Source organism: Propithecus coquereli, unplaced genomic scaffold (assembly GCF_000956105.1).
Source record: "Propithecus coquereli isolate 6110/MARCELLA unplaced genomic scaffold, Pcoq_1.0 Scaffold5, whole genome shotgun sequence".
Taxonomy (NCBI): Eukaryota; Metazoa; Chordata; class Mammalia; order Primates; family Indriidae; genus Propithecus; species Propithecus coquereli.
In genome coordinates, this window is record NW_012150840.1 from 18,596,821 (window position 1) to 18,621,433 (window position 24,613).

The window sequence follows — 24,613 nt, forward strand, 5'->3', positions numbered from 1 at the left end:
CTCCATACATGGCAAAATAATCGTAAAATAAGTTCACATCTGGAGGAAAAGTGGTTTGTAGGAATCATACAAAGAAGTGTTTGATCTTCATGCCTAAATCATTTACCAAAATGTAGATACAAATTTGGGACAGAATAGTTTGGAGTGTCTTAACTTTCCCCTTTATAGAAGCAGTCTAGTCATCAGTATTGTTTTTAACTTACTACTCCGTTGACACAAACTTTCTTTCATTCTGGGAATGACTTGACAGTCTCTTTGTTTGTGGCAGGAGCTGCTGTTCTTTGTAATTATTTTGGATCATCTTATTCTTTCCTTGTATTATGGGAAACGCTTTTAGTTTTTAGTCTCCTGACCTTGGAATATGGACTTATAAGCTAGCTTTTTCAGCTACAACCTGTGAGCACAGATAGTACTAATTACCGTTATGTGTGAAGGGCAGTAAAACCATATGACAAAGAAGTGAGGCTGCCTTAAATGTAGAGGCCAATGTATTCAGAAGGAACTATAACAGTGAGGTATGGGATGTGGCATGATGAGTCTGGAGGAGTCAGCAGCTTAAGTCCTTTTGTCATTATGTTGCTGGGGTGGTGTTTTATTTTTATTTAATTTTTTTTAACTTCTCCAGTGATTGTGTTGTTCAATTTAATAGGAACTGAGTGTCAGCTATGCCTGTGTACCAGGAACTTAGCTAGATACTAGGGATGGAGATGAGATGCAGTCTGTGACTTCAAAGAATTCAGTAGGAGATCAGCCAGTAATCGCAAGGCGGAGTGAAAACACTGTCCGAGAGCTATGTATCATGCCATGTGAGCACGGAAAACAGCTGGACAGGGTGGGGCGATGGGCATGGGCAGCGCTCAGGGGACATCTTCTCAGGTAGCGTTTGAGCCGAGTCTGAAAGACAGTGATATTTTAGATGGATGAGCAGCAGAAGCACATTTAAGAGCTTGGCTGATTTGGGGATCCACAAGAAGAAGCTCAATTTAGCTGAAAGAATGTACATGTGAAAATATGATAGAAGATAAAAACAGGAGAGGCAGAATAGAGACAGGTGATGACATACTTTTTACGTAAGAAGTTGGACTGTATCTTGAGGATACTGTAAGGAGGACAGAGATTTCAGTCAGTTTTTCATTTTATCAAGGTCACTCTGACACCAGAGTGGAGAAGGGATGAGAAGGACAGGAGCTGGAAGCAGAGAGCTAAGTCAGGAAGAAGCAGCATATGCCAAGACAGAGGGGAGAGTTGTTTTCCTGACGCTTGACTTTACCTGGCCAAAGAGATAAATGAGTTTCTGTCAGATGCTACCTTGAGGAACTAGAACAAAAGTGAGCTCTTTCTCCTGTTTTTCCCTTACCCTCCCCTCCTCTGCTACACTGCTATTCTAGTTAATAGCAGATATACTTACACATTATGACAAAAGATGTCAAGGAAGTACTTCATCAACTGTCCTGGTTTCAGGCCAGACTCACAGCCCCAGGTTAGCAGAGGGAGCCGGAGCTGTCCATGGTACTTCCTTGAAGCACATGGGGGATGTTACCTTGCTGAGAAGTGCAGCCTTTGTATTAGCATACCTTGGGTAGAGTGATGATTTATACAGAATGTTCAGGAGTAATTTTCCAATTCCTTTTTGTTTTCAAGATGGGTATTACTAGAGAGGAAAATATTCCCCGAAAGCTTGTCCATGTGAGAAAGGAGCTACAGAGCTATCAAAAGAAATATTAAATTTGACCTGTTGGGAGTGAGGCGGATGACGTAAACTATGAGGAATAAAATAATAACTCTTCATTGCATTAGGTGATTAATTAGAATATTCTCTCCCCACTTTTAATTACAACTTTCATTAGTGGTTTTATTTCTGGAATTGAATTCCTTTTTTTTTTTTTTGGAAATATAATTTGCCCCTCTGCCCCTCAGAAGGTGGGCAGGATCCAGGATTGATTGGATCTGGGTACTAAGCACTGGCTGTTTTTAAAAAGTCTATTAGTGTATTGGGTTTGGATACCTTGAAAATCTGAAGATTTTTTAAGGCATTTAAGAGGAGAGTTGGCATCAGCCAAACAGCTTTAGTAAGTAAAGGAAATTTTCATTCCCCAGTTGTCTTTACTGTGAGGAATATTGCTATCCACCTTATTTTTGTCCAAGACAGGACTGTATCACATTCTCTGTTGTATTTTATGTAATAAAATGTAGTGCTTGACCTAATAGAAATCAGTTTCTCAAAATGGCTTTCATTATGGAAAATAATAACAGAGACAGAGATTAAACTGAAGTTCCCACTGTCGTTCTTGCCTCTTGTCCCTCAACACTGCATAGGAGAGGTTGACAAGAGAACTGTGTAAATACAGCTTACTACCTAATGCATCTGTTTCTGGATTCCTGATCAACTATATATCAACTTAATTGGGAGGAGAGAACATGATTGTTTTTCTTCCCAGCAGAACTGTTAATGCTCTTTATTAAGAGTCTACTTGATGTGGGTGCACACCAAGGACTTGGCATGTTGGATTTCCACTATGACCACAACCTTACCTGGTAGATATTGTTATGCCTGTTTCATGGATGAGTTCACAGGCTTTGCGTATGTTGTCTCGTTTAATCCTCACATTACGTGAGGTAGTAACAATTTCTATTTTTGTTATATAGATGGGGAAACTGAAGTTCAGAGTGTAGGTAGCCAGCCCAAGGTCAGATTGTTAGTAAGTCATAAAACTGGATTTTGTAGCCTATGACTTCCTTTTCCCTATTATTCCATATGGTATGAGTCTGAATTTACTTATTTCCAAACCAGAGACAGTACATAGATGACCAGAGAGTATCTTGACTTTATAGTAGATGGTTTTATATCAATACCATTTCAATAAGTTCCAGATGATATTTTCACAGTGTTCATTAAAACAAAGTATTTTAAGTGAACACCTTTTTGTTGAGTGAGCCTGGCCTTTGAAACCCCTTTTCTCTCTCTCTCTCTTTTAAAGTACCCTCCACTGTCCTGACAGACCACTATATCAGTGCTGAGAAAAGAAGGAAAAACAGATAATGTGTTCACATTTTCTAAAGCAGAATTGACTTAAGAGGGCTTGTCCATATTTTTTTAAATTTTATTTCAGAATATTACAGCGGTATACATGTTTTGGTTACATACTTTTCTTTTGTACTGTTTGAGTCAAAGTTATAACTGTGCCCATCACCCAGATAGTGTGCATGGTACCCATTAGGTGTGAATTTACCCATCCTCTCCTTCCAAGGAAGGATCTAATTATTTGACCTTTATAACCCAGGTAGCCCCTGAAGATAGGGTGAATTGAGCAAGAAGGATTTTTTTTTTTTTTGAGACAGAGTCTCACTGTGTTGCCCGGGCTAGAGTGCCATGGCATCAGCCTAGCTCACAGCAACCTCAAACTCCTGGGCTCAAGCGATCCTCCTGCCTCAGCCTCCTGAGTAGCTGGGACTACAGGAATGTGCCACCATGCCCGGCTAATTTTTTCTATATATATTTTTAGTTGTCCAATTAATTTCTTTCTATTTTTAGTAGAGACAAGGTCTCACTCTTGCTCAGGCTGGTCTCGAACCCTTGAGCTCAAACAATCCGCCCACCTCGGCCTCCCAGAGAGCTAGGATTACAGGCGTGAGCCACCGTGCCCGGCCAAGAAGGATTTTTGATACCAGCCATCCTCTCACCTGTACAAGTACTCTAACTGGGGTAGGCATCAACTCCCACCTTGCCACTATCAGGAAAGTGCCACGTGCATAAATTGCCTTAATCATAATTGTAATTATACTTTTCAATTCATTGACCGGCAAGGGCAGTGTTGTGCTGAAGCTGGCACCAACACAGGAATTTTTAGGAATTTTGCAAGCCAATTGACATGATATAGCATGTTATAGTTTAAAATTGGCTATGGTGGGAGTATTTTATACTACTAAAATCAACACATGTTACCAATCATTTTTTTTTCCTTTGGAGTGCTGGTTATTCAACATTTACCAATGATATACCATGAATCAGAGATTTCATGAAGGCATCTCAATTTTCAGCCAGTTTCCATGCGTGGGCATGATGTATTCTATACCCAGTATATTGTGAGAGGGCTGAAGTGATCAAAGAGAATAGGAATGTTAGTGAAACTGTTCCTAATGTTACATCTCATTGTTTGTCTTTGTCATCACCCTGATCATGTGACATTTTTTTAAAACTTCATTTGAGAAGAGGAAGCTGTAAGCCCCTGGACATGCTTGATAAGAGTGGTTTTGATGTCTTGCTGAATCTTGGCAAGCCATAGGTCCTGCCTTCAAGACAAAAATCATAATCTTGGGAATATAGCCACCCACAAATCTCTCTGACGATGAAATTTTGTAATAACATTTATGACCCTGTTCCCTGATGTTGCTTTATTTTCTGTAAAATGTAACCTAGACTATTTACTTCTCCATTGACTCTATATGAAGAGATATTTGATATTTTTAAGGGATCATTGCTTTCTTATTTTAAAATTAAATATAAGTGAATTGAGTTTCTGCCAATTAAAAGGGTTAGATCTTATGTTGGCATGTAGGTGTCAATTCTGGTCTGAGTCCAAAAGTCCAAAAACCAGGAGCCCCAATATCCAATGTCTGATGGTAGGAGAAAATGGGTATCTCACCTCAAGGAGAGACCACATTTCCTCTTCCTCTCCCTTTTTCCTCTATTCAGGATCATAATGGATTGAATGATGCCCACCTACATTGGGGAGGGTCATCTGCCAATTAAAATGCTAATCTCTTTTGTAAGTACCCTCACAGACACACCCAGGAATAATGTTTTATTATATATAATGACCAGTGATCTCAGCTTCCCTTAGCTCAGTCAAGTTGACGCATAAAATTAACCATCACATACTCCCTGAAGTCTCTCAACTCTTTGTTCTTGTGTTTTAGCAGTAGAAACTACATATTGCTCAAGAATATGATAAGAGTCTTTAATTCATGAATCTCATTTTTAAAAATTTCCCTGTAGGGTTTCCATAGACTTATTTATATGAGTCATACACATACACACACTCCCCCATCTATGTATATTCATTTTCCTTTCTCTCTGTGTATTTTTTTCCTTCCCACACAATTATTTATCTCTCATTTTTTTCTCCATGAAACAATGTAAATTTAAAAATCTAAAAGTGGAAACGTTTATGTACTTGTCCAGGGTGGAATATTAAGTTGAAGGTGGAAGATCTAGTTCATGGCAACTCTCAAAAGGCTCCTTCCCAAGGAAGCTGTGCTTTATTTGAAACAAGAAAATCCTGCAGTTGGCACAGAGTTCTGCTATGATGACTTTACATTCAGGTTACTCTCAGAGAGTCTGAGTTCTTTGACAAGTGCTTCACTCTTTGTGATTAAAGTTGCTGAATATCAGGTGGGGGTAAATCAGCCCCACCTGATGCTCGCTATGGGCTGCCAGCCTTGGCCCTTTTGAATAATGGATATGGGGAAGCCAGAATTGGTGTGACCTTCCTTGATGTGGCCTCCAGGCCTGTCCTGTCTCTCCCTTACACCAGCACCACTTCACTTCTCCGCTCACTTGGGGTCTGGCCAGAACCAGCGGGTGCCGGTTTAGCAATATTCATCAATTTTAAGTTGGGATATTTGAGTCATAGGGTTGATTAAGTCTTACTTGGGGAAAAATAGAGGGAAAATACCTTCTGATACTAGTTTCCTGAACTTTAGGCAGCACTTCTGTTTCAAGGACACTCTGTCAACTTCTGATTTTCTAGTGTGTGAAGAGGAGTTGACTAAATCAGTTTGCATGTGCTGCAAAGGTGGATTTGAGCAGTGACAGGCAAAAAATGACTGTGTGGAATAGTTCCTAAGGAGAAGAACAATCCCAAATTCAAAAAGAATCATGGGAAATTTGTGGCAGCCATCAGAGTTATTATCTGAAAAAAATTGTAAGGAAACAAGGTGTAATTTGATGTTTTCCAGTGAACTAAACACAGAGCTGGAAGTTAGAAACCAAAGTACTAACATCCTTGACAACATATTTAGTTTTTCCAGATATACTTGTGTTGCCTTGTCACTTTCTTCACTATACAAGGAAAAGTCAATATCTTTTCTGAAAAGGATATGTGACTATTTTAGTGAGGACTGATTACATATCAAAATAAAAGGAAACCCCTCTACAGGGGTTTCCTAAGGCCATGTGCAGTTTTAAGACATTAATAATGATGATGATAAAACGATTTTGTAAATATGTAATTTTAAAGATTTGTGTTATCTTAGAATGTCTGGAATTTTAGGTTGGTTTGGAAGAGAGTGTTTTAGAAAAAAATTATTATTCTTTAGTATTGTTTGCTATGCTTATAAATAAATTTGATACAGATTTCTGTTCATACAATTGGACAAAACTAAATCTTCCTGTTTATGTTTAATTGAATTTTTAATTGAAATGACATTTGAAAATTGTCCTTATGAAAAAGCCAAATCCTTATATTAAAATGTCATCTTTCTCTGGTTGTAGGTTAGAATACCTTATTTAAGTTCTTGTTAATCCAGTGATACCCCCCAACACACACACACACACACACACACGCGCACACACACACACACGTTCCCCCTCTCTGGCTTACCCACATCCATCAGAAGTTAGGTGGGTGGGCTGTGGAATTTAGCAAACTTAGGTTTAAGACCTTGCCCTGCTACTTGCTCCCTGTGAGATCTTGAGAAAATTTCCTAACTTTTCTGTGCCCTGGTTTACGTTTCTGAAATCCTTACTTTCTGACTCAATCAACAGTGAAAAAATTATTTAATTCTGAAACTCTGGATGTCTCCCATGGGAAAAATCATTCCTGTTTTTTTAAATTCTTTAATACTTTTAATGATAGTTGCTTCATCATGTACTCATGAAGATTAATTGAATTAATATCTTAAAAGCACTTAATACAGTGTCTGACACATACTAAGTGCTGTGTAAGCCATATCCATTGTTATATTCTCTTTCCGATTTGCACAACATTATTTTAGATGAATAGATGTTTAGTGAGAAGCATTGTCGAAGCTTTTTTTTCTGCCCCAAGGCATGTTTCTCTAACTTTTCTTTCTTCTTTTTTTCCTTCTTCTTTCCTTCTTCTTTTCTTTTCTTTCTTTTTGACATACTGCTATCTATATGAAACACATACATGGAATACATTGACATTAAATATACTCTGTTCAGGAAGGGATGTGCCTAAACAGATTGAAGTAAGAATAGGAGCTTATAAAATGGTCACACAGAAAGTGTTCTAGAGTTTAGGCCAGGCTCTCCTTCATTCAACACATAGTTGTTACATTCTGTACCTGGGCATAGGGGACACCAAGGAGTTCTTGTCTCAACACCTGGTGAGATTAAATGTGTCTAATTGTTAAATTGTTAAATCAGAGGAGGAAATATAGTCAATTAAATACTACCAGCCCACTCCACCCTAAAAGAAAACAATTGGTTCCAAATAAGAGATTAGTTACATGAGCTGATATTGGTAAATTTTAGGGATAAATTGTTACAAAAACCACTTAGCTTTGAGATAAAAAAGAATGACTTTATTTCTTTAGTTCTTTAATTCATTCTTTTATTCCATAATATTTTCTGAGCCCTCATTCTATACCAAAGACTAAATCAGAAATCTGAGATGTAAAGGCGAGTAAGACAGACAGACTTCTGCCCTCAAAGGGCTTACATTCCGGTGGGATGTGACAGATAATAAAGAACTTAATATTGCTGGCAAACAGCAGACACATTGCACAGTGGAACAGGATACAGAGCCCAGAAATAAATCCATGAATTTATGGTCGATTGATTTTTGACAAAGGTACAAAGAATATGCTACGAAGAAAGGACAGTCTCTTCAATAACTGGTGTTGGACCCTTATCTCACACCATATACAAAAAACAACTCAAAATGGATTGAAGACTTAAGTGTAAGACTTGAAACTGTAAAACTACTAGGACAAAACATAGGGGAAATGCTCCATGACATTTGTCTCAGCCCAGATTTCTTGGATGTGACTTCAAAAGCACAGACGACAAAAGCAAAAATAAACAAACGGGATTGCATCAAATGAAGAAGCTTCTGCACAGCAAAGGAAACGACAGAGTGAAGAGATAATCCATGATTAGGAGAAAATATTTGCAAATCATACATCTGATAAGGGGCTATTATCCAAAATATATAAGAAATTCAACTCAATAGCAAGGAAACAAATAACCCAATCAGAAAATGGGTAAAGGACCGAAATAGACACTTCTCAAAAGAAGACATGTATAAATTACCAACAGATATATAAAAAGCTCATTATCTCTAATTATCAGATAACTGCAAATTAAAACCACAGTGAGATACCACCTCACACCTGTTAGAACAGTTATCAGAAAGACAAAAGGTAGCAAGTGTTAGTGAGGGTGTGGAGAAAAGGGAACCCTTGTGCACTGTTGGTGGGAACATAAATTAGTTCAGCCATTATGGAAAACAGTATGAAGTTTCCTCAGAAAACTAAAAATAGAATTGCCATATGATCCAGCAATCCCAATTCTGTATATATATATTCAAAAGAATTGAAAGCAGAATGCCAAAGGGATAACTGTACTCCTATGTTCATTGTAGCTTTGTTCACAGTAGCTAAGAATTGGAAGCAACCTGTGTGTCCTTCATTAGATGAATAGATAAAGAAAATGTGCTATATATACACAATGGAATACTATTCTGCCTTTGCCAAGTGGGAAACCCTGTCATTTGCAACAACATGAATGAACCTGGAGCATACTATGCTAAGTGAAATAAAATAAGCCAGGCACAGAAAGACAAATACTGCATGATCTCACTCGTTTGTGGAATCTGAAAAAGTTGAACTCATAGAAGCAGAGAGTAGAATGATGATTACAAGAGGCTGGGAAGCAGTGTAGATGGGAAGGGGAGATGTTGATCAATGGGTACAAAGTTTCAATGAAGCTGGGCATGGTGGCTCACGCCTGTAACCCTAGTATTCTGGGAGGCCCAGCCAGGAGGATCTCTTGAGGTCAGGAGTTCGAGACCAGCCTCAGCAAGAGTGAGACCCCCCTGTCTCTACTTAAAAATAGAAATAAATTACTGAGACAACTGAAAAATAGAAACAATTAGCCAGGTGTGGTGGTGCACGCCTGTAGTCTCAGCTACTTGGGAGGCTGAGGCAGAAGGATCGCTTGAGACCAGGAGTTTGAGGTTGCTGTGAGCTAGGCTGATGCCATGGCACTCTAGCTCAGGCAACAGAGTGAGACTCTGTCTCAAAAAAAATTAAGAAAAAAAGAATAAAAAATTATATATTTAAAAAATAAAACAAACCCACAATTTTCAATTAAATGGGAGGAATAAGCTTTAGTGATCTATTGCATAGAATGGTGACTTTTTGCGATGAAAACATTGAAAATCTACTCTTTTAGCAATTTTAAAGTATACAATGATTTTAAATGTTTTCGCCACAAAAAATGATAAATATGTATGGAGCTGGCTTTGTTAATTAACCTGATTTAATCATCCCACATTATAAACATATCAGAACATCACATTGTACCCCATAAATATATATAGTTATTAATTGTCAGTTTAAAAATTGGCGACCCTGTGAGCTCAACCTTGAAAGGAGGTACAAGATTAGTCCCAGGTTGACGAGAACTTAAACAATTTAATAACAGGTCATGTAATTGTTATGAGTTAAATCAACAGGAAGATATGATGAAGAGTAAAATGTAATGCTTCCTTAAATAGGATGGTTTGGAGAAAGCTCATTTTGAGCTGAAACTTGAAGAATAAGAGTGAACCAGTCATTTGGAAATCTGGAGAAAGAACATCTCAAGCCATGGGTCCAGCAGGAGCAAAGGAACATGAAGATAGGGGTGGGCTTGAAGTGTTAGATCCATGGTCCATGGACGTGAACAGATGTCAGAATCACCTGGAGGGCTTGCCACAACTCAGATTCCTGAACCCTGCTGTCACTCAGTAGGTCTGGGTGGGGGCTGAAAGTGTGCTTTTCTCACAAGCTCCCAGGAGATACAGATGCAGCTGGTTTGGGGGCAATACTCTGAGCATCTCTGAGGACGTGAAAGGAGAAAGGGATGGCTGTAGCCCTGCGAGCTGGAGACCAGTGGTGGGAAATGAGGCTGGAGAAGGAGGCAGGGGCCCTGTGAGCTCAACGTTGAAAGAAGTACAAGGCTATTCCTAGATTGATGAGAAGTCATTGCAGGTTCTGTTGGTCTGTGCTGAAATGTTCTTGGTCTTGGATAGTTACAATGTAGTCAGTCTTCCAGGATTAGCTGATTCTGTGTGGCATTCATACCTCTATGCATGTGAAACAAATTCAGTGAAATTGGGAAATAACCTTTAATTCCCTCTGCATTCGATTCCTGACCAACCTTTGACAAATGAGAAAGAGCGCTTACTTCACAGAGCACAGATGTGCTCTCACACTCTGGTTTTGGAAATATGGGACAGGCAAATCAGAGGTGGCTACACCTGATCAGCCCAACATTTACTGAAACACTTTTTCTGCATCTACACTGTAGACTTAGTACAGCAAGGACCTGAGCAAAGCATGTTATGTGATTTCTAACAGCAAGCAGCATACAATCTTTTGATGATAAATAGTAAAAACATGAAACAATTAGAGGATTATATAAGCAGAAGATATGTGTAATAAAGTGCTAAATTGAATGTTATCATATTTAAAAGTCAATGAAGCAGATAATAATTGCTATGGCTACTTACTAAGAAGGGGGAGAAGTATAATACTTCCTGTGGCCACTAAGAAGGGGAAGAATTATTGCTTGAAGTTACTGAGGAATGGTTCATCTGGGGAAGGCATTCAGGCTGGATCTTAGAAAATGTTTAAAATTTGAAAGTTAGAAGGGAGGGGAAAGGCATGGAAAAGCTTTTGTCTTCAGGTTCAATCAACATGCAGAGAATTACTGTGTTTTCCCAAAGTTTTTGCTGTTTTGCTGCCTTTCAAGGTAAAACCTTCCATGTGTTTCTGATTGTTGAGTACAATTGAATTACTAGCCCATTGTCTGGTGAGAGCTGTTTGGTCAGGGAGCCCCTGCAGACTTCTCAGAAGCTTTTATCCTTTGAAAGAAGCTGTCCTGATTTGCCATTGTTAATGAAACCTGTAGGACACAATGCTCAAGTTTAAGACCCACTGAGAACATGACCATGTACCTCCTTTCATCTCTACATGGGGGAACCACATGGCAAATGAGAACTACAGGAACCCAGTAGCAGCACTGTCCCCCAGTGTTAGTAATTGTCTTGAACTTTCTTATGTCATATCCTAATAGCTGTGTCTTATGCATGATAGCCTGTACTGCTTCCACCCTTCGTGAATAAATACAAAATGTCTTGTCACCAGGAGATGAACCTTTGTAATCATGTATGTCTTTTGAACGTGCATCCTTAGGACCCTGTGTTCTTACTTTTCAATATTCTGTGCCTGTGTGAGGCTTTGCTTGGAAATTTTGAAATATGCAGTTATTGCAATGGTTATATTTTTTACTCTGTCAAGTGCTTTTATGCATTAGTTCTTAATATATTTGCTGAGTCAAAGGACTCACTGCCTTTACTGAGGTTCTCAGGGAAATTCATGGAGTTATCTTCAATGTTAAGATATTTGCTGTTAGCTCAGATAATTCTAAAGGTATAGGTTTATATTTAATCCCAAAGCTAAGGCAGGAAATAACAGTAAAATAGAAAGAATGATGGTAGAGAAGCACCAGGCTGACCTAAAGAGGGATGTTAATGGCCTTCGGTAAAACAGAGATCATCAACCTGTTTTTGGTTACCTGTTCCTATCAGTAAAAGATTTTGAGAATCCTCCAAAATAGGTATCCTTATTTATAAATTAGATATGTGTGTCATTACTCTTACATATTATTAGCATATGAAAGACACACAAAAATAGAAATAATAAAGAATAAAATGAAAAAAGGAATACAATTTCTAATACTTTGTTTTTATATCTCAAATAATTCTCTTTTGCATCCTCTGGTGTATGCACACTCCATTTAAGAGAATCCACTTTTAAAGTACCTAGTGTAGCAATGGGGGGTACTGCAATGATTCTAAAACTTTAGGCTGCTTCATAATTTTCTGGAAGCCTGTAAACAGATTTATGCCTCCCCTCAAAGTTTCCTATTCAGTGAGTATGAGACAAGACCCAATTGTTTGCATTTCTAACAAATTCCCAGGTGTTGCTGGTCTGAGGACTACAGTTTGAGAGCCACTGATGTGGTCAAGAACATGGTTAGTCTACATAAGCAGGACATCAGCATCCTTTAATTACCAAATGTGTGACCTCGGGTAAATTATTTTACCTTTCTGAGCTCAGTTATTTTTTTAATCTCTGAAATGGAGGTAATCACAGTAACCACTTAGAGTCCCTAGAGAGCTCAATAAGATAATGTAGATAAATTGCTTAGTCTCCACTGCTTTTCACCTGCAAAATAATACATGCTGGCTGCTACACTTTCCTCTTTCTCCTCCTCCTCCTCCTCTTTCTCTTACGCATCATTATCAACATCATCAAACATCTTTTTAATGTTACAAAATAGACACAGGGACTTTTGTTTTCAGGATAAAACATTGTACCTTAATTCTTAAGAATCATGGGAATGCATTTTTTTTTCTGCTTTACCATTATACGTTAAGAAAGACCATGATCCAAATGAGATATCTTTCTAGTTGAATGGTAGAGATTGAAGCTCTTTTGCAAAATCTGCCTAAGGAAGAACAACGTGTTCAGCCCTCTCCCTTCTGTGCATATCTGTTGATACTTTGTGGCTAAGTGTGTATTGCTGTCATTTTTTGTGTATGCTGAACTCTTGTTGCATGAGATTGGTGGTTGTGTCTTTGAATGTTTAGGGGCATGAGAATGGTAAATTCAGGTGATTTCTTTGAATTTGACTGATTTTTAACATTTCTTTTCTCTTTTTTTTCTTCCCTCTCTTCTTGTGCTTTCCTAGGACCCAGTACTACCTGTCAGGAAGATTCATGTGCCAACCAGGGCGTCTGCATGCAGCAGTGGGAAGGCTTCACCTGTGACTGTTCTATGACCTCTTATTCTGGGAACCAGTGCAATGATCGTAAGTACAGCAACCTTTTCCTACTAGAACTTTTTCAAGATGTTCAGAGGTTTGGAGAAACCTTAGGGGACATTATGGAAAAAGATGGCTTTTCTGAAAAATTTATAAGTAATAATCTCCCTCAAGAACTTGGAAAATGAAGGGCTAGTGCTTTTATGAGAAGAGCAAAGAGACATTTCTTGCTTGTTATTATTATATATTCTCCCATTTGCTTATCTCCTAAGTTTTTTCTTTAGATTAGAATAAATACTTGTGACTGAGAAACAATCAAAAACAATTCAGGCAATATTCTTATTGGAAGAGGTTCAGTTCTCCATTAATTAAATCATCTGGATAGCAATTTTGAGACTTTCCTTATTCGCATGGCCCTGAACAGAGGCTATTTAAGCAATGTAGCTATTTTCTCAAGAAGTCTAAGTGTACAGAACTTCTTAAGCCCTCTAAATAACAAAGACATTCAGAGTTTATTATTATTATTATTATTTTTTTTTTTGAGACAGAGTCTCACTGTGTTGCCTGGGCTAGAGTGCCGTGGTGTCATCCCAGCTCACAGCAACCTCAAACTCCTGGGCTCAAGCAATCCTCCTGCCTCAGCCTCCCGAGTAGCTGGGACTACAGGCATGAGCCACCATGCCCGGCTAATTTTTTCTATATATTTTTAGCTGTCCGATTAATTTCTTTCTATTTTTAGTAGAGACGGGGTCTCGCTCTTGCTCAGGCTGGTTTCGAGCTCCTGAGCTCAAACAATCTGCCCGCCTCGGCCTCCCAGAGAGCTAGGATTACAGGCGTGAGCCACTGCGCCCGGCCAAGAGTTTATTATTTTTTTTAATTAGAAAAGTTTAAAGTGTTCTTGCGGTTTTTTCAAGTGTAAAGCAAAGATTCCCACTAACTAAATGTATTGGTATCTATTTGGTTCATATATACACAGCTGTTCTGTTTATACCTTTCTATTTTGTGAGTACGTTTTATGTGTATATATCTGTGTATTTGGTTTGTATTGGAAGAGAGCATTGTGATTGTTATTTTTGTCCACTAGTGGTGCTGCAGGCGCATCAAATGATTTAGTTCTAATAAATGATTGATTTCATGAAGGTGATTCTAGCACTAATGGTGGAGATATTTGAATGCCGTGGGCATCTATAACCTGGGTCTCCACTCCCTTCTCATGTTATTTTCTTAACATGGCCATTTTAAAGACAAACAAACAGTTAAAATTTCTGAACACCTATTGCAAAGAGAATTTTTTGAAAAGCCCTCATGTAGTGGGTCCTGCTTGATCTTCCGACTTTCTAAATGCAGCCTTCACGTGAGAAGTTTGTTTTACAATCTAAATTCATTTGACCTCTTGGATTTATAAAAGAGATGTGTGATGTTATCTGAACAAATAGTAAAGTCATGTTATAGTTTGCCCACATGGGAGCAGGCACCAATTACAATGCTGTGTCCTTCATGTCTATTTGGTTTTCCTTGATTCCTTATTTTTCAACTTTTTTCATGTGTACAGTGATATCTTGTAGTTCTTGTTTCCATTTTCTCAATAGCCTTTTGCTCCATATGTTCTTTCATTCTTTTAAGATACGCTAAGGAGAAACAAGTTGGAAATTTGTCAGTGTAGGGAGAAAATTATGTGATCTCCATTCATCTAAATGTGTAAGCATATGCCTCTATATTTGTCATGGAAGGGACACAAATGTCTACAGAAAGTTTTGGCATAAGATTTCTCTTGCCAAGTATTTCGGTATTACAGAAATCTTGTTTCTGTATTTGTGATTTGGAAATATTGTTTCACTCTGAAGCAGGCGGTTATGGACTCATCCGGAGTACCCGGGGAATTGTGCTGTATGTTCCTTCTTTTTCCTTCAGTTTGTCTGCATAGCACTCACTAGGAAGGCTTTTTTTCTATAAATGATGGCATAATACTGCTTTACCCTCACAAGTTTATTCCTCATCACACAATACACCCCACTCTGGGTAGAAAATGGTCAGGAAGATACTCTCCACACAGGAAAGGCAGAAAGGTAAGTTATTCTAATTATGTAAATATGTACAATCTTCAGAAGGTATGTATGTATTTTTCTGTCATTGACACATTCCTCTCTGTTACCTGCGACCAGGTATTGTTTACTGGTAAAAATCAACTAGAATTCCTTCTAGCTTTCTGTGATTGCTTCTGATTTTATCAAGAGCAGATTGTGTCTCAGTTCAGGATGCGGATGATCAGATTATCTGACTTAGACAATTTGTTGGTATATAATGAAGTACTCTAACCAAGATTGGGAAAATGTCAGCTTTCTTTTGTGGCAGCAAAATCATATGCTTCAAAAATGTTTCTCAGATATCCAGGCTTAGGGTAATATATTTCAAATAGTATGCTATGAATGATGCAGTTGAATCTTTTGATTGTGGAAGACCTAAGATCCCAAGTCGCTAACAGTCTGCTTGCCTAGTCTCTTCCTTCAGAGTGGACCAGGGCTTCTGTGATTGGTTAGCTATATGGAAATGATGCAAGTACATCTTAATTGTGGAGTGTGATAAATATATAGAATTCAGACATACAGTATGTGACATCAAAGTTTGGGTATATATTTTCAATGAAATCCAACCAAATATATCCAAATGACAGGGTGCCTAAAACTGTTAAAGTGGATGATGCTGTATCCAGTGATTGGTATTCAAGGTATTTGGGGGAACTTCTCTTTTAGAAATATCATCAGAGCCAGTTTGTTCCACCTAGAAAATCAGTCTCACTGTATTATAGGCCATTATTTTCTATATCAACCTTGAACCTTTGGGTTGTAATTTGCTGTTTCATCTCACAAACATCTTGAACATGAAGTTACCTGTTTGATATTCTATGTGCTTATCTTTGCTGATACATTTTTGGTAGATTAGCTTGCATCAGGAGTTGAGTGTTAGTTACCATCAGAATTGAACAGGCTCATTCTTACCATGGGCAAAAGCGGAGTGGGGAATTGCAAAAAAGAAGGAGGGATAAAATACACTAATGGAAGAAGGAGGAGGATGAAGGAAAAGACAAAATCATATTGAGTCATATGGAAGAACACAGAAGTCTTAATGACTCTATGTGATTTTGCTTTGGTAACATGCATTCCACAAGTAGCTTGCCCTTGACCTCAATGACAGAAATGGCTCATGGCATTATAAGTGGAGTGCCCATCAAGGAAATATGGCCTTTACCTAATTCTCGGGAAGAGAATACTCTGTAGAATGTTGTATTTATCTCAAATAAATTTTATCCCTTAAAATTTGAATAGGTTAGAGATGAAATCTCATGGCAAAAAGCATTTTGGGGGAAAGAGTTTTGAATGTCTCATTTTCCCTGAGCAGTTTCTCAGGGCAACAGATTGATCCTCAATGAAATGAAAACATCTCAATTTATACTGTACATCCAAGAATAGAAATTTGCTCAACAGAGCAATGGCTAGGTTTCATGTTTTCCAAAATGAGGTACTTAGTCCATCATGTGTAAAAAAGTTGATTATATCATGATTTGTAAGGTTCTAAAAAATGTCTGCATTTTAGGGTCTGTCCTTCTAGCATTGGTTCTGTTACTTATGACTTTCGTTTTTTTCTTGCCTGTTTGCCTAACATGATGTTTGCTTGACAATTTTAAGGTGCTGTTACATAGATAGTGTCACCATTAATGGAGTGTACATTGTAAAACTTCATCTCACTTAGTATGAATAGACCAAGCCTGGACAATTTCACTTTATTCTGTCATTTTTTGTGAAAGCATGGTGGATTGATGGAGGCAGTAAGGTGAATTCCGGGTTCACTCTTATAAAGATAGCTGTGCAGAGCTGACATGGTGGTAGTGAAGGTGTGACCCATATTCTCTGGAGCTCATACATTGTTGGGTAAGTGTGATGCCCTTGTATGGGATAGAAAAAAAATTCCATCTGACTGGAAACCCAAAAGTAGTTGATTTATTAATTGTCTTGCATAGTTTTAGATATGACCTTCCACAACTTTGTATAATGATAAAGTCATGGGGAATTTCTTTCTTTTAGGTTGACTTTTAGGGCTGTTTTGATATTAAAATGGACCTAATCATCCCAGATTCAATTTTGAGTTAATGTAGCATCCAATAAAATACACGGAAGGATGCGTAAGTAATATTTTCCAAAGATAATCTTCAGTTCTTTTGAAAAATTTGTAACTAAGGGGATTGACTTCTCAGACAGTGGGTACCACTTGAAAATCAACCTAATGACACGTGTGTTGGACCACATTTTAAGGACAAAAACAGAAATGGAATCTTACAAAGATTCTTATAGGGACATTCTTCTTGGGTATTGAGTTCTTACTGGTATTTTAAATGAGGACTGAGAGCCTGGGTAAATCTAGCACATTGTAGACATTTCACCATTAGGTGAATCAAGAATCCCTTTCCCATATTGTGTGGCAAGGCCCCTCCTATTGGCAGTCTGCTGTTGAGTTCCTCTCTCCTTCGTAACATCAAAAAACATTATGTAAAATCCAACTTGCCTACATACACCCACAAATATACAAAAGGGTTGTCATTTTTAGCTACGTTGTGAAAATAGTTTTAAACACCTCATATCTATCCTTAACAACATTGTTGCCTTTTACCATGTCCGTGCCAACTGTTTTGAGTTGCATACAATTTTGGGGTCTTGTTACTGCTTCTGTGCCCTGGAGAAGCACATGTGGAACAGTTTGTGGCACGTGAGTCTTTAACACACTTTAAGTTTCTGAGTTTAGAAATTGGGTGTTCATAATGGCTTTGTGGGAAGAAAAGGGAATAGATGTGGGTCCTTGGCCCACCCTCGGCAACCAGCTACACTGTGCTACCCTGCTAGTCGTACATTGCAGGCTGCTTGTTGGAGGTATTGCCAGGTTCACACTGGCATGTGATAATAGATGTTCTTTGCCCACAACAAATCAATAGCAAGCAGCTGTGGATCGTGCAGATAGTGGAGTGTGAAACACCTTTTCAGACAGTTTTCTGCTGGAGTGGCTGTTAAGCTGCAGTGCTGGCTATTGATTAGCCTTTTGCTTTTTATTCATTGTGTGGGTTTATTTATTTTTTTAATGTAGGTTGGTGTATTGATTAAATCTGTTAAAAACGCATTTCCCATTCAGGCTTCAGGAAAAATAAGCAATATGTGCATTACTTAGTGTACACGCAAGGGGATAGACTTGTGTGTGCTAATTCTGTCACTTGAGTCCACATAAGTACATAGGCATTGTATTATGAACCTAGGCTATTATGAAACTCTTTGTATAGCAATAATTTTTAAGGATATATCAAAGTACAGTATGTCTATGTTTTTGGTTATGTGTTTATATCCCTCCTCTGTTTTCATACTTTGCTTCTCCATCAAATAAACCATATGTGAGAAATTCAGTTGTTCGCTGCTTAGAATACTCTTCATCATTCATTCATTCATTCATTCATTCACCAAACATCTCTTATTTACAGATATGATTCTCAATCAGATAGAGTTCTGTTCTCAAAGACATTATTGTCTAGTGGGGGAAGACACATATGAAGGTGCTTCAGTAGAACCATGAACAGTATACAGTGAGGAGTCATGGAGTAGAGTGATGGCAAATCTCCCCAGGGCTGAGACTCCACAAAAAAGAGAAGCTCCTATTAGGATAGTTTTAATTGAAGAATAAATCTTGAAAAATTTGTAAGTATGTCCTAAGCAAATATGGCATGGAAGAGGGCTGAGAAGGAAAGGCAGCATTCCAGCAAGCAAGCAGAGAGAAATAGGGTACAGCCACTGTGAACATTCTGGCTATTTCCTTCTTGTCTTTATTCTGAGCATTAGTACGGTTAAGATCACACACTGCTTGAAATTTGTACTCTGCTTTATTTGGTTTAACTCGCATGCTTTGCATTTTTCAAAATATAAAACACATTATTTAGATTTCCTAATCTCCTTTCATAGAATGCACATGATGGTGCTCAGTTCCTGGGGAGAACTTCCCCCACATTGACTTCATTGCTGGATGTAGGCCCAATAGGTTGCAAATCTTGATTAATTTTACTGGATCATCGGTGGACATTGATCTTGGAAATTTATTTATAACAAAGCAAGTCTTTATAAGGTTGATTTGTAATATATATGACTTACTAAATTATAAAGGATATCAAAGCGTAGTTACTAATTTAATTGGCTATAGAATCAAATGCCTTAAATGCCAGTCCTGACTCTTTTTAACCCTATGAAATTGAATTATTCACTTAGTCTCTTGAAATTTTGATATAGCACAAGGAATATAGTAGGTACTTAAAAAATAGGAGTAATGGTAGTGTGTATTATAACTAATAATAATATTTGACAATTGTCATTCCTTAGCATGTTCTTGACACTCTACTAGAGACCTTATAAATATGTCATCCCTTTAACCATCCCCAAATCCTTAAGAAATACTATGCTACTCTTGTCCTGATTTTAACAATGAGAAAAGTGAAGTCACACAGTTATGAAGTAGCTGGATGAGGGCTTGAACTCCAGTTTGTCTGACATGAGAGTTTACATTCTTGTTAGTTTTTCTGCTACTTAGTCATTATTAGAAATATTAACAGTTTAAAATGTATACTAATTATTAGGTTAGGGTGTTTAAGCAGGTCTTCACAGACAACCAAATTGCGTAAGTATATAGGGTTGGAACAGGGAAACTGTTCTTTGTTGTTAATTTTATCATATTGTGGAATTCTGAAAATTATAGGTATGTCTGCCTTAACACTCAGATAAGGCCATTTAGAATTAAAATATCTTTAACAATTACAGAATTAAAATTAGGATATATCTCCCAAACCCCCAAACTATTTATATTTTCATTCTCTGTTTACCTAGATCTTCTGATTCCCATTTGTTTGCTTTACGGAAATTCCAATATATGTCATATAGCACAGCGGATGAGACCACTAATGTGGAATGGGATGGTCCGTGTTCAAATCTTGACTGTCATTTAATATTTGTGTTACCTTGGACAAATTAATAATTCCTCTGTGCCTCTAAAAAGCAGATATTTTGTAGGCTCTGTCTTGCAAGAATGTTGTAAACATAAATTGAGTTTGTAACTGTGAAGTTTAGGACGTGGAACAAAATAGCCCCTACAGAACTGTTGGTTATTCTTTGATATAATTTCTTGTTAAAAAAAGTTAAAAATATGACTCATACAAATATAATTTTTATAAAGTTAAAAAAAAACACTCATACAAATATAGAATGAATATGTGTCAGATTTATTTAACTCTTTAACAAGGGAAACAACAAGATGATAAAGTGTAAACAACAAGATGGCAAAAGAATATTTGAAGAACTGGATATTTATAGGCACTAAAAATATTAAAATACAAATTTAGGTTAGATTTAAAACTGGTGAATGTCCCACAAAGCAAAAATCCCATAACTTTTGATGTCATGTTCTCTACTGAACATAAATCTACAGGTTAACGTGTCATCTCATGGACCACAATTAATAGTAAGTATTGGGGTCTCTGGACTCCAATTAATATTAAGTATCAGCATCAAGCACAGGCAAATTCTCTAATAGAATTAAATATTTCTTGAGTACTATTGTTAAATAATGTCCTTATATATAATTGGAAAGACATGTGGTTTTTTTCCCCCTATCCTTTTTCCTAAGTTTTGGATGATTTTTTTATTAATAGTTACCATATATTCCATTTCATATCCTTTTTTACCTTGAATACCTCTCTTATATACAATTGCTTTTTATTTTTTAAACATTGAACTGTATGCCCATCATTTTGCTGAATTCATTGCGATTTTGTCATTTAAACCTCACAACAACCCTAAAAAGTAGATATTTCGTGATGCCAGATTCAGAGGCAAGAGAATTGAGATACAGACAAGTCAAGTGATTTGCTAAAGGTGACAAAACTATTAGGCTGAGGGAAAAGATTTAGAGTTAACGTTTGTTGACTGCAAAGTCTAGACTCAACTGCCAGGGTCTTCTGAAAACCCAGAGGAAAGCTTCTTGAAAACTCGTCTGAATGCATAGGGATTTAAGATTCACATAGCCATATAGCTTGACTACTTCTGTTAGCATCAATTATACTGTAATTTTCAGTGTCTACATTGCTATTTGTGAGGTGGGGGGTATATTATTCACTTTTTACTTTATTCACTTTAAATAAGGGCATCATTATGACTGATTTGCTCAGGTAGAAGGATCAGAAGTTCCATCAAACAAGTGCCATTTTGCAAGTTGGGTATATCCACTCAGGCAGGGGACTGGGTCCGCAGAAGTCAGTATGGCTGAGAGGAACAGAGTGGTATAGTGAGGGCAAGATCCAGAAGGTAAGAAAAATACAAAGGAAGCAATTATGAGTAGGCAGCACCAATGATAATGTCCAAAGTTATCTCTTTGCATCTGTTTTTATTGTTGGGCCTACAGATATTCAATGTAGCCAAAGGGAAGCCAGAGGATGGTAATTAAGCCCAGGGTCTTCTAAAAGCAAGGACGAAGATGCTGGCATTCTCAGTTCTGTAGATGCAGGTTTTAGCTTGTCCATGCAAATCGCTCTTGTTTTTAAGTTCCACTGATATCTAGAAGGGACGATTTTGGGTATCCTCAAGTGACACTGAGGCTGATATTAATGCACATGCAATTTTGAAAAGATTCTGCAAGAGCCAGAACTGCTTGCAGCTGTGTTTTGCACAACTCTCTCTGAAAATGAGCTGGGACTCACAGGTGAAATATTAGTTTCTACAAATCCCAAGTTGACATTAGGACCTATGGTTCAAGGAGAAATAGTCTCTACAATTCAGGGTCCTGTAGCTTGTCAGGAACTATTATGAGTTGTTGGAATTTGTAGCCTCACTAATTTCATTTCAGCCATCTTCAGCATGCTATATTTGTAAACCATTTTTATTGCTATGTTTAATAATAGCCCATTCATTTCTAGTGTGCGTAGCTGGTTACTTATTGATGGCGATGGCAATAATCCACTGAGAGCCTATTGGTTCACAGAAGACAATTTTTATATTACCTTGTTAGTCACATACAGTTGTGATTTTAATGTATTTTTCATTATAGACTTAAAATTTCTTATATTTATTTCCCCATCTAAAGCCAAAAAAGATGAAAACTACTTTATCTTGTCTTGTAAAATAGAGCTGATACATATAATTAGGTTCCCTTCGCTCATTTTTCTCCTTTACTTTCTTTCTAGGGGAGAAGGAGAGCATTTTTTGATTGAGGCAAACTTTACATTCAGCAAAATGCACAGATCTTGCATTCATTATGACAGAAGTGTATACCCATGTAACCAACAGCCCAGATGAGATAAAGGACAGCTTAATCTTTCCAGAGGGTCTTCTCTTCAGTCCCTTCCAGCAAGCCCCTCTCCTCTCTAAGGCCACTACTATTTGGATTTGTATCAGCATACATTATTTTTGTCTCTCCTTGAATATATAAATGGAATCATAAAACATGTGATATTTTATGTCTGTTTTCTCTAGCTCCATGTAATGTCTTTAAAACGCATCCATGTCAGCTCTGCATTCCAGCTACCTGACGGTCTCTCCTGATTCTCAGCTTCATCTCCTCAACTGCAGGAGTCGGCTGGTCTCCTCCACTTGCACCCCCTTCCCTGCTCCATTGTGCAGAAATTCTCTCAAGGCCATAAACTGGGACGCTCTTAGGTCTTACCTTGTTTATCTTCTCTGTTTCAGAAACCACTGCCCTTTTTTTTTTTTTTTTTTGCGCCTGCTTCCCAGTGTGCTTTGAGCCATTGTTTTTTTCCTGGTCGTATCAGGTCAATTGTCGTTCCAATCTTTGTTACTTCATCTGTATTGGAAATGGACATCAGCCTGTTTCTTTTTACGTTGCTTTGTCTTTGCACTGTGAGACTAACGTGGAGGGAAAAGACATAATACATAATGTGCTTCAAGCCACACATTCTAGTGATAATTTCAGGCTTCTTATCAGTCCTGGAAGTATGGGATATTCTGGGGCCTATTTATTTATGTATTTATTTTGGGGGGAAACTATCAACTTCAGTGGCAGACCTTCTGCAGAGAACCTTCTGCGGTCAAAGAAAACACCACAAGAAGCTGCACAAAGCTAGCTAAATGCCTGAAAATGTGTCTCTATCAAGTGTTTCTTCATTTGAGTTTCTGTTACGAGGTACCCATGGCTTTTTCTCCAGTCCCTGTGATAACACTTGATTAAGCTCAGTGGGTGCAGGGATTGATTTGGCTTGTGTAGCTAGTTGTTCTTATGATTTTCTTTACTTAGAATTATAGTTTGTATTCTCACCTACCTTTATCCTGCGGATCTTTGCGAAATGAAATTAGCACATGTTTTCAAACAAAGAATTTGGAGACTTCAGGAAAGTGGAGATGTTTCTACACCCGGTAGTGTTTTTGGCCATTGACTGTCTTTATTTTGCTCCCAAGTGCTGCTCTGCACTTACAATCTTGCTGCATGTGCACAGAATAAATGAAGGGACCTTGCATTGTTGATACTGTTTTAGTTTTACCTGATTTTTTTTGATAATAAAATTATACAAGCTCACTGTTGAAAATCTGGAAAACGTATAAAAGTACAAGGCAATAAGAAAAACACGTATAATTGTATCCATTATTAATATGATCTTGTTTCAGAATATAAGGTCAAGCACATAATGGACATTTAAGATATATTTGTTGGAAGAATGATTGAGCCTTGCATATTTACAAAGTCTGAGTTGTTCCAAGATTCTAGTATTCTTTTCATGAAACAAATAGTATTTCTACTAGGACTAGGTATTTTTTAGCCAGAAGGAATGCTTTTAGCCATACAGGAATTATAATAAGCATCCCGATATGCAATTTCTTTCTTCAGATGAAAAGTGGGAACTGCAAGATGTTTTCATTTCTTTTCACTCTTGCCTTTCTCTTTTCTCTCAGATAGCCTTAAAGTTTCTGAACAGTTATTGACAGACATATCTACATATGAGTGAAATGCTTTTATAGTGGATTGTGGTTGCAAGAAAAGGCTCTTATAATGTACGTGGGAAAGGAGCCTCTTGGTCCTGGTTTTTCCTGTGGCACTCACGTTCAGAGAGATGTGGTTTATTTCACATGATGAGATTTCTGGTAATAGTTCAGTACTCTAGAGATCAAGTGAGACAATAGAACTTTCATTTCATTTCACCAATTTTTGCTGAGTTTTATATTGACCAAAACCAGTACTATATGGCTGAAGAAGTTAGATTCACTATATACTGAAAATGTAAAACACAAAAATCCCTTGATTTTTGCACACCCTGGGTTGCAAAATTTTTATTTGCCTGTGGGAAAATTTAGCCAAACCTTGTAAACGCTTTGTAACAACCCTCAGGAGCATTAGTAGGAAACAATAGCATCTGACTGTAGGCATTATTTCCCAGTAAATCCACTAAGTGTTCTTTGAAATCAGCCCTCCACTAAATCTAAAATTGCAGTTCTACCCAGATATTCTATATAAGTAAAACCAAATACGTGTTTATAA

The 24,613-nt window shown here is 37.5% G+C and overlaps 1 protein-coding gene across 1 annotated transcript in view; it reads left to right on the plus strand.

Moving 5' to 3' along the window:
- LOC105819762 (neurexin-3-like) overlaps positions 1 to 13,248 on the plus strand; it is a 186,546-nt gene extending 173,298 nt beyond the window's left edge. The window contains exon 9 of the mRNA XM_012656062.1: positions 12,989 to 13,248. Within this exon, the coding sequence (XP_012511516.1) occupies positions 12,989 to 13,248 (260 nt within the window). The remainder of the gene's footprint in view (positions 1 to 12,988) is intronic.
- Positions 13,249 to 24,613: the final 11,365 nt, after the last annotated feature.